Source organism: Glycine max, chromosome 17 (assembly GCF_000004515.6).
Source record: "Glycine max cultivar Williams 82 chromosome 17, Glycine_max_v4.0, whole genome shotgun sequence".
NCBI lineage: Eukaryota > Viridiplantae > Streptophyta > Magnoliopsida > Fabales > Fabaceae > Glycine > Glycine max.
The window spans coordinates 34,864,314-34,875,213 of record NC_038253.2 but is presented as its reverse complement, the minus strand read 5'-3'; the positions used below and the strand labels follow the sequence as shown (position 1 = coordinate 34,875,213).

At 35.6% G+C, this 10,900-nt stretch overlaps 1 protein-coding gene across 1 annotated transcript; it reads left to right on the top strand.

Moving 5' to 3' along the window:
- Positions 1-8,893: 8,893 nt before the first annotated feature.
- LOC100791212 (uncharacterized) lies at positions 8,894-10,474 on the top strand. Its single transcript, XM_006601591.1, has 2 exons — positions 8,894-9,631; positions 9,758-10,474. Exons 1-2 carry the CDS (start codon positions 8,894-8,896, stop codon positions 10,472-10,474), a joined length of 1,455 nt encoding a protein of 484 aa, XP_006601654.1.
- The last annotated feature ends 426 nt before the right edge of the window (positions 10,475-10,900 follow it).

The following is a 10,900-nucleotide window of genomic DNA, read 5'->3' as shown; positions in this document are numbered from 1 at the left end:
ATCACATCGTCTTGAAACAAGCAATGTGAGGTCAAATCGTATGGGAAAAAACAACATGGGGTCAAATCGTCTCGAAGAAAAGAATGTCTAGTCAATTCGTATTAGAAAAATGCAATGTTTAGTCAATTAGTGCATTATTCAGTGTTCATTCAATTAACAAGGACAAACTAACAATCACCATAATATGACATAATTAACTATGGCAATTGATGTCGTCTGTGTTCACCAGTTTCACATATGGGGGGTTTGTCTGTTTCTCATCGGTTGTCAACGTACTCGTTCATGCTATTATGGTTTAAGTTGTTCATCAGGAACAACAGATTGCTCTTCTTGGACGAAGTCATTAGTGGAACAACAACTGACAATACTTTGGTGCAAGAATGCAAACGATGGTATGAGCATACTCTGCATATATGCATAAGCAGACTCTAGTGTTCAAAGATCTATACCTATGAGGTTCGTCATAAAGTCTTCTCCATTAGCACCGAAGAACTACGAATTGTACCCATAATCTTCTTGATGATTATGAGGTTGTGCTGTGAATTCATATGATTAAGGATGTGGTTGTAGTCCTTCATCATGCATCCTGGCAACGATTAGTGGGCTATGTTGTCAAGGATGTTGTTCAATTTCTATGTCTGGAGCTGAGCTAGATGTGGGGGCAACGTTTGGATGAGTTGCAAACTGTGTTAGGAAAATTTATGAATTTGCTCGGAACCAATTCATGTAGTGACTCATGTTTAATATTTCTTAGAATAGGTTGGTCAATTAACACATATTTGCATCTTTCCTTCCAAATTACAATCCACTGTTGAAGTTTCTCTGCCCAATTTGTGTCATGATGTCCTCTTATGTTAGTATGATGGATTTTATCAAAATTATGTGGTGGATTTGGTATGTCTTGACAAAGTCCAAAGTGGAGCATGACCCTGTCAGTTTTCTGCCATACTACCATTGGGAAACAGATCAAAGCGACTCAAATAGTCCATATTTTGGAATCCTTGTATGCATATTTTGTCATAAATGACTGAAACCCTCTATAAGGCATTCAATGGAACTAAAAAATAGCTTACGTTAATAATTTTTTTTAAAAATTGACGTTTGAATAAATAAAACAAAACCCAAATGGTTCAACCTCCTCATCACACATGTTGTTAAATCTTGATTTGTTGTCTATAACATCACTGCGTGGGATTCCAAAAAAATCGTAGCCCCCTGTCCCTCCATCTAGTAAAATATAATATGTTAGTGTCAAATACATTATCAAAAAGGAACTTTGTTTGAGTGAGAAATTTTTGTTTACCTTGTTGCAAGTGGATATGACGGCTGACACTCGATCCTTGGTTGAATGAATGACATGCGATATCATGCCCACGACTATAACAACATTGTACATCCTTCCATTATTAGGGATGTGGGATAAACTGTTCTACACATTTTTCTATACAAATGTGATAAACATGTTGAAACCCAGCTACACCAGCTAGCCCAATCAAGATCTACTAACAGAGGTAGATACATCAAGTGAACTATGTTCCCTGACTTGTTTGACATCAACACCCTACTAATCAATCCTAAAATGTATGCTCTACAATGAACTGGTAAATTTTGTGGTGTGGGTTTTACTAGGAGAGTCAACATGTTTTCTTTTAACCATTTTAGTTTAGGTGTTGATCCCACTAGTGCATTCTTTAGGTGAACAACACCTGTTGAGCCAATAACTAGTTTTCCATCTATGCGTAAACCCAGTTGAAGAGAAACATCTTTCAAGGTGATTGTGCATTCACCAACAAGAAGATGAAAAGCGTGTGATTCAGGTCTCCACCTTTCAACCAAAGTAGTCACTAAAGCATCATCGGTCTTAATCTGTCCGAGCTTTACAACATCTGAAAACTCAGCTTGAACCATCAAAGATTTAATTATGGGATCTGAACAAGGCATAACTTGAGCATACAACTGGATTACATCATTTGTTACCTGCATAAATCAAAATAATAACATCAATATTTGTAAATCATAACATTATTAACATTCAATTAAATAGAATATATCACATACTTCTCCAAATCTATTAGGGTGTTGTTTCCAAAGAAGAGTAGTTGTAGATTTCATGGTTTAGACTTTGGTACTAATGTCAAGAAAAAGTTAAAAAGGGATATATGAGAACGAGAGAAAGTGAGTCTGTGAGTTAGTGTATAAGATGGTAATGCATGCATTGTAGTTATAGAAAAAATCAAACAGTAACACAATTCATTTGGTGGGATCTTGGTCGTTGATTTTGTTGGTGGGATCTTGGTTGTTCAATGTACGTTTCTACAATTGGTGATATCTAGGTCATTTATTTTGTTGGTGAGATCTTGGTCATTCAGTGTGGGTTGCTCCAATCGGTGGTATCTAGGTTATTCATTTTGTTGGTGAGATCATGACCGCTCTTTTTTAAGTGTATGTGACAAGCCATTAAACATTATAAATATGGTTTGCACTGAGGCAATATCCATCATGTCAATCAGAAACCTTGCTGCTAAACTAAACCCGAACCCTAAACCCTAAACCATGATTTCATCACGAGTCAATGCAATTGTGTATTACAATGACATCATCACGACAACTAAACATGGTTCAACATTTGTAAGCGGTTCACCAAAGATCATTCAACTTGACGACAAAATGTCACTTGATGCCTTGAAACAAGTTATTGGAAACAAGATTAGTCTACCAAATGGTAAAGTGGTCAAGGATATACATTTTCGATTATCTGTATCATTTATTGGTGATTGTGGCTAGTACAGGGCATGCATATTGCACGATGATGAAGATGTAATGACTACGTTTTCTATGTTCAACAACTCTTCAACCTCACACGTCTTGAGTTATATATTACCCCCGCAAACACACCCACACAAACATGTGTACATTCACCACCAATTTCTTCAAGCTCTTTGAATTTGGAAGGTTTGGATGAATACCTCAATGAAACAATGAACCTTGAAACGAGTTTTGAAGACCCCCACCCCCAATTTATTTGATTGTTATTTTATTATTTAATGATTTGTAGTCATCATGTGTGTTTTTCATTGTTCTATTACTGAGTTTTCATCATGTGTGTTTTAATGCCAAAAGTTTCAAGTATGGATTGTTTATTTGAAGTTGTAGTATTTTTTCTTGTTTTTGGCAACTTCGTTAATGCGTTTGAGGGCTACATCGAGACGCGATAGTTGTCTTTATGGCTTCATTGACATGAAAACTATCAGAATAAAATATTATTTTAACCAAAATAAATGATACAAATAACAGTCTAAGTGTCAAAAGTTACCCTTATTGATTAAAATCTTGAACTTTTAGTGATTTTTTCTTGTTGTTGGCCACATCGTTAATGCGTTTGAGGGTCGAATCAAGAACCAAAAATAGTCTTAATTGCTTCATTGACATGAAAAATATGGGAATGAAACATTATTTTAACCAAAATAGTTGATACAAATAACAATCTAAGTGTCAAAAGTTTTCCTCATACATTGAAATCTTGAAGTTTTTGTAATTTTTTCTTGTTTTTGGCCACTTTGTTAATGCATTTGAGGACTGAATCAAGACCTAAAAGTAGTCTTAATGAATTCATTGACATGAAAACTATAGGAATGAAATATTATTTTAACCAAAATAACTGATATACATAACAATCTAAGTGTCAAAAGTTGCTCTCATGGATTGAAATCTTGAAGTTTTAGTAATTTTTTTTCTTATTTTTGGCCACTTTGTTAATGTGTTTGGTGGCTGAATCGAGACCCAAAAATTTCCTTAATGACTTCATTGACATGAAAACTACGGGAATAAAACATTATTTTAACCAAAATAACTTATACACATTACAATCTAAGTGTCAAAAGTTACCCTCATGGATTAAAATCTTGAAGTTTTAGTAATTTTTTCTTGTTTTTGCCCTCATTCTCGACCTCAGTCCATATGTCTATCGCACAAACCAATACCCTAGTATATTAATTGAACCATGGACACTAACCATAACCCTAGGTCAGAGACACTTGTGCTTTATGCCAGTGCGTTAGAGACACTTTTGATTTTTGATTTTTATCAGTGCGTTAGAGATACTTTTGCCTTTTATCAGTGCTTTAGAGACACTTTTGCTTTATGTCAGAGAATCCAATGCTTCAAACCCTAATCTAAGGTTGTAAACCCTTAACCTTGACCCCGAACCCTATACTTGCACTGAAAAACCTAACCCCAGTATAATAATTGAACCTTATTATTAAGAGGAGAGAAAATTTATTTTCTCTGATCTTTCTTCTTTGAATTTATTTTTAATAAAAAAAATTTACATGAATAAACTATTCAATATTCACAAAACACTAAACAACTAGCTTGCATTCACAACTTCTTTTCTTCTTTTTCTCTCACTCACAGGTTCACAACTTCATCCTCATCTATTCACATCAAGGAATTCAATGCTTCAAATCCTAACCCTAAACCTAACCCTAGGTTGTAAACCCTAATTATTGACCTCAGCCCCCATACCTACACCAAAAAACCTAACATTACTATAATAATTAAACCCTAACCCTAGGTCGAGGAATCCAATGTTTTACGCCAGTGTGTCAAGGACACTTTTGCTTTACGACAATGTCAGAGTCACTTTTGCTTTACGATAGAGAATTCAATACTTCAAACCCTAACCCTAGGTCATAAATCCTTAACCCTAACCCCTGTATATAGAAGTCATGTTCACCTTCGTTTAACACATCCGCATAACACTTTCTTTCTCCATTACTTTCTTCCAAGATTTCATATGTCTTCCTTATTTGTCAATCAGTTAGTACACTACAATGGTCAATTAATCAAAACAAATAAAGGGGATATGTTTCAATACCCCCACCTGATGTTCTTTCAAACAAAGCAAGGTCTTACAATTGAAGCCTTTAAAAGAAAAATCCACCAAAGGCTCTGACTTCAACCACTGGACCAAGTATGTGATATGTCATTCTGATATCCACAAGTAGTGGGGCATGAAATGCTCAAGTTTATAGTAGTGCAACTTGTTGACAACAAAGACATCAAATGTATGATTTTTGTTGTTCGCCAACATGAGATTCTTTCATGCATTGAACTGTATGCAAACATCTAGCTACATACATTTCCCACCCTAAACCCTCAACTAGTATCTCATGAACCTTAATATTATCCTCTATCCCATTATTCACATACATCCGATGCAACCCAAGACACTTTTGTTTTAACGCAATCACAACAAAATTTATTTGATCCAAACACATCTTCCTTTACTCAACTTCTTTCCACACCATTTTCCATCAATTTGTTAGACTTATAACTTTTGATGTTAGTGAGGATCAACTTTACCCATACTTGAGTATCCCTACAATAGAGCCTACCTCATCAAACCAATCAAATGAGCCTGAGTTTACATTAGAGTTTGACTTACCTAACGAAGAACTCGTTCCTTTTCATGAGGATGAAGACAAAGTTCTATACAATCAACCATAGGAAGATGATAAGAAAGAAGCTGAGCTTGTTTTACCAATAACAACTATACCATTATACTAAATACCACCACACATGGATAATTTTGAAGAATCTAATTTTGATTATTCTAAATATAGCCATAGCTTGGATCGCGAAAAAGTCCAACATCTGGTGTGGATTCTCTTTAAATGGATGCTTTTTTAAACAAAATAAGAAGTACAACATGCTTTGTAGTAGTATCATGTGAGCAAAGGAGCTAACTACAAGACACAACTATCAAACCCAACAAAGTTAATTATCATTTATAATGACAATAGTTGTGCTTAGATGTGCAAGACAGCATACATCCTTGCAAGTAAGCAATGGGAAATAAGAAAGCTTTGTGAACTCCATACACGTTCAAATTTGTCAATCTCACAAGATCATGCAAAGCTATCGTATCTGCTCATCAGTAAAAACATCCACACGTTGATTGAAAATGATCATTTAACTTTAGTGTCAGTCTAGATATCACACATCAAAAGCATTGAATGGTACACTACCACATACCAGAAAGCATGGTTGGCAAAGTAAGAGGTCATTGCAAGCTATGCATTAATTTCTTCCTGATATGGTCATGGAGAAGGAAATACTATCAATATCACGTACCAGATCATGTATTGATGAGTTTTTTTTTTTATGAAAACTGGTGTTGTCAGTCAACAACAACAACCGTTTTCCAAAAAGTCGATGTTGTTTTTTACTAACATCGATTTTCCAATAAAACAATGTTATTTTTTACTGACAACATCGATTTTCCAAGGAACCGATGTTTTCATTCAAAAACCACATCGATTTTTTTTTATGAAAACTGACGTTGTCAGTAAAAAAACAACATTGGCTTTTTGGAAAACCAATGTTGTCAGTAAAAAACATCGGTTTTTTGGAAAACGGATGTTGTTGTTGACTAAAAACATCAATTTTCATAAAAAAAAATTGATGTGGTTTTGTACATAGTTTTTTTGTTATTTTTTTATGATAAAAATCGATGTGTGTAATTTACTTAACATCGGTTGGTTTTATAAAACTTAACAGTGACAATTTTAACATCAGTAGTTTCAACATCGGTTAATAACCGATGTCGAAAGTCTTTAATATCCGATATTAAAAGTCTATTTTCTAGTGGTGGTAGTATCATTTTAAATCAACTTTATTTTGGTTTAGTAAAATATTTTAAAATAAATATATTTAATAAATTAAATATGAATTATAAAAAAATGTATGAATTGATGTGTTCAATAGAATGTGTGTAAGTGTTCCTAATATTTATAAAAAAAAATTGTTATAGTCACTACGAAAAAAATAGATACTTCCAACGGAATATTTCTCATGGAATTTATTCCATCAGAAATATTGTATTTTCCCACGGATATTTTTGAAGTATTGTATTCCATCGGAAAGTTTTGAATTTCCGATGGAATTTACCCATGGATAAACATTTTGTTGGAAAGTATGAATTTCCGACAGATTTTACTGAAGGAATGAAATCCGTCAGAATTAAAAATTATCCCCAAATAAAATGCCCTCAACCCTGGCCCTCTATCACTCTCCTTTGCGACTTGATAAGGGAACCTGTTGTGCCTCCACGACCATCGTGCCTACGTTGCACCTCCGTTGTCAGTCCACGTCGCCGACAAGTAAGCCATTGGAGCCCAACCCTCTCTCCCGTTGCTTCTCACCTCACCGTTGTACAAATGCTCACCATTGGCTTGTCTAGGTCTTCAATCGAACTCGCAAGGAACTAGAACTTTCTCAGATTGACATACACCGTGAAGGAAAGTGGTTTCGAGGTACTCTCCTTTCTCAAAAAATATTGTCTTCTTTAGTGTCCCTGCATTGCCACACGGTTAAGTGTTGGTTAAATTTCCGATTCTTGGAATCTTCTTGGAACGTGTCTCTCAAATAAAGCATAACAAGGGAGAATTTTGTTATCTTGCTTATATAAATTAGGATTATGCATTTTAGTGACAAGGTATCATTCTCAAGTTCTGTTATCTCTTGCCTTAGTTAAATCTCTTTGAGTAAAAGATCCAGAAACATCTTAGACTTTTCAATTGTTTCTATAAGAACTTGTATCTAAAACGGCATGAGGGTTTTGATTGAAATTTGTTGATGTTAAGGTTAGGGGTTTAATTTCACGCTATTAGTGCTAATGTAGATTAAGCTAGCCTTGAATGTTCATGTAGATCAACCTCACTAGTGAGTGCTATTTTCCAAGGTTCTGCACTTTTTGAAGATAGTGGGGCTCCCTCTTAAAAGACAAGATGAGTCCATTTGTTATCTATTTTTTTATTGAGACTTGCGTGCTTCTCTTTTGTATAAAGCTATGGCTTTGATAATTCTATCAACATGTGAAGAAAACAATGCACCCTTGTGTGAAACTCAGTGATTGTGATTGATTCTAATTCCTGTTTGTAGGATGGATACCCTTGTTGTGGTATCTAATTTTCTCAATATGAATGTATATGAAGGTAGGAGAGTACACTTACCTAGCAATTGACTGTGGATCTTTGTTTGATGGTTGTGTGTATTGATTTTTGTTTGATGGTGTAGTTTTATGGTAGGAACAACAGAAAAAAGAAAAAAGTGGGGTAGTAGAAAGAGTATGGTAAATTAAAATGAATTTGTGGTTACACAAGAAACAACAAACATTTATATTGAATAATTAAGAAATATGTAAGCTTTTTCAATAAAATCTTCATTTATTAGGATGACTTTATAATTGCATTCTAACTCTTTTAATAAAGATAGTCCTACGGTGTAATTTCAGGCTATTAGTGCCGATTAAGCTAGCCTTGAATATTCATGTAGATCAACATCACTAGTGAGTGCTATTTTCCAAGGTTATGCACTTTTTGAAGATAGTGGGGCTCCCTCTTAAAAGACAAGATGAGTCCATTTGTTACCTATTTTTTATAAAGTTATGGCTTTGATAATTCTATTAACATGAGAAGAAAACAATGCACCCCTGTGTGAAACTCAATGATTGTGATTGATTCTGATTCCATTCCTGTTTGCTTGCTGGATGGATAGTCCTATTGTGGTATCTAATTTTCCCAATATGAATGTATATGAAGGTCATGACACTTTGGTATAGGTAAAAGAAAAGTTCTTACAACAATAAAATGATGATGAACTTGGTGAGAGATGAAGGATGTGGATCGGAAACTAATGCACTAGCTTACACCACATAATGATATATTAGGCATATCCATTTTTTCTATCTCACTAGTTGTTTGTATGTAGATGTTTCATCTCTACATTTTTTTTTCAGTTACTCATTTTATATTTTTATTTTATTTTTTCTGAAATATAATATACTTTAGATGTGGTTAAAAGTGGTTGCTTATAAGTAATTGTGATGTTAATGGCGGCTCCGACAAAGGACTTTGTTTTCTGTGCGAACATAATAGGCAATGGCGGCTCCGGCAAAGAGCCACCAGATGGTGGTGGCAGTGGTCAAACACGAGTCTCTTTTAAAGAAATGGCTATGGCAAATAGGGAAGCACTACCCCAGCGACCAAAAGTGGACCTAATCAAGGAAAAATTGGCCAAAATAGTCTTTGAGGATGATAATCCCTTGAAGCCTATTGTTCATATTGATGATTCTATTTTCAATGGCTTATGTGCCCCATGGCAGGATGCGTTGGTGGTTAAATTGCTCGGGAAGAATATTGGTTTCCAGGCGATGAAGGATCATTTGACACGCATTTGGAAACTTGTAGCAGGATTTGATATTCTTGACATTGGCAACCATTTCTACATGGTCAAGTTTGATACTACTGAGGATAGGCAAAAGGTGATTGAGGGAGGACCCTGGATGATTTTTGATCATTACCTAACAATTCAAACATGGACGCCGGACTTCATTTCACCCACGGCCAAGATTGATAAAACTATGGTATGGGTTCGCTTTCCAAGTTTGAATTTGATTTATTATGATGAGAATATTTTGTTGGCTTTGGCTAGGGCTATTGGTACCCCTATCAAGGTTGATTCAAACACCTTAGATGTTAGAAGGGGACATTTTGCAAGAATTTGTGTCCAGATTGATTTAAATAAACCTGTGGTGGGTAAGGTTGGTTTGAAGGGATACTGGTATAAGGTAGAATATGAGGGTTTGCACAGAATTTGTTCTTCATGTGGATGCTATGGGCATTTGGCTAGGGAATGTCCAACACCAGCCAAAACTCCTATGATGGTTTCCAATCTTACGGCGGCAAATGATTAGAAGAATTTGAGTGCTCCGACGAAATTTAATGGCCCAAAAATTCCTGCGTCAATTACTCATGCAAATAATTGTGGCAATAATGGGACGGTTGCGCAAGTTAATGCAATTACTGGCAAAGATGTTGCCAATAATGAAAAGGATGTTTTGCATGGGGAGTGGCTCGTAGTTAAGCGCAAACCTAGTAATAAAACCAACAAGAATCAAGCCAAGGGGAATAAAGATGGGAATCCTAAAAATCAGCGCCAATCTCTTCTAAATGAGAAGAAAGAGAAGATTAATTCGATCACTTTAAATGCTCATGATACTGCAAGTGGGTCCCATACAGATGTTGCACCAACAACAGTGGAGAGATCATCCAATGGGAAACAAAAGAATAAAAGAGTAAGAAGGGATACAGTTACAATCCCAAGAGTCAGCCAAGACCCAAGGAAGCAGATCATAATTGAGAAGACTATTATCAATAAACCCAAACCAATCAATGGGGAACACGTGGGCCCTTCCAACCACCCATCAAGACAAGTGATATATAATGCGGGCTATGGAATCAAATCGACGGTCCCTATGCAAGCTTTATCACCAAACAGATTTATCATTCTGAATGATGAGGAACCAGTTGCCCAAAATATGGACATCATTGCAGTTGACTCACAAGAGCATATGGGCCAACATGATATGGTTCTAGAGACACCTCTTGAGGGTCAACCCGCTGCAACGTAGCCCTTGTAGCTTTATGGGCCTCTCCTTTTTATTGCCTTTTCTTATGGATTTATTCTGTGATTTTTCAATCATTTCATGGAATATTCGTGGGGCCTTAGGGCAAAGTACGAGGCGCCATCTTAGGGATGTTATTTCTCAGCACCATCCCTCTCTCTTTCTCTTGTATGAGACTCATGGTTTGTTCGTGAAGGTGGAAGCTTTTTGGGAGAATTTGGGTTATAAGCCTTTATTTCTTCAGGAAGCTAATGGCCATTCTGGTGGCATTTGGATTCTCTCCTATGTTAATGATATCACAGTTTCTCTTACTGACTCCATTCACCAAGCTATTTCTTTCTCCATACAAAAAAGAAATGTTGTTTGGCACTGTTCAGTTGTCTATGCTTCTCCTACTCCATCCAATCGCAATTTCTTATGGGACTATTTGAG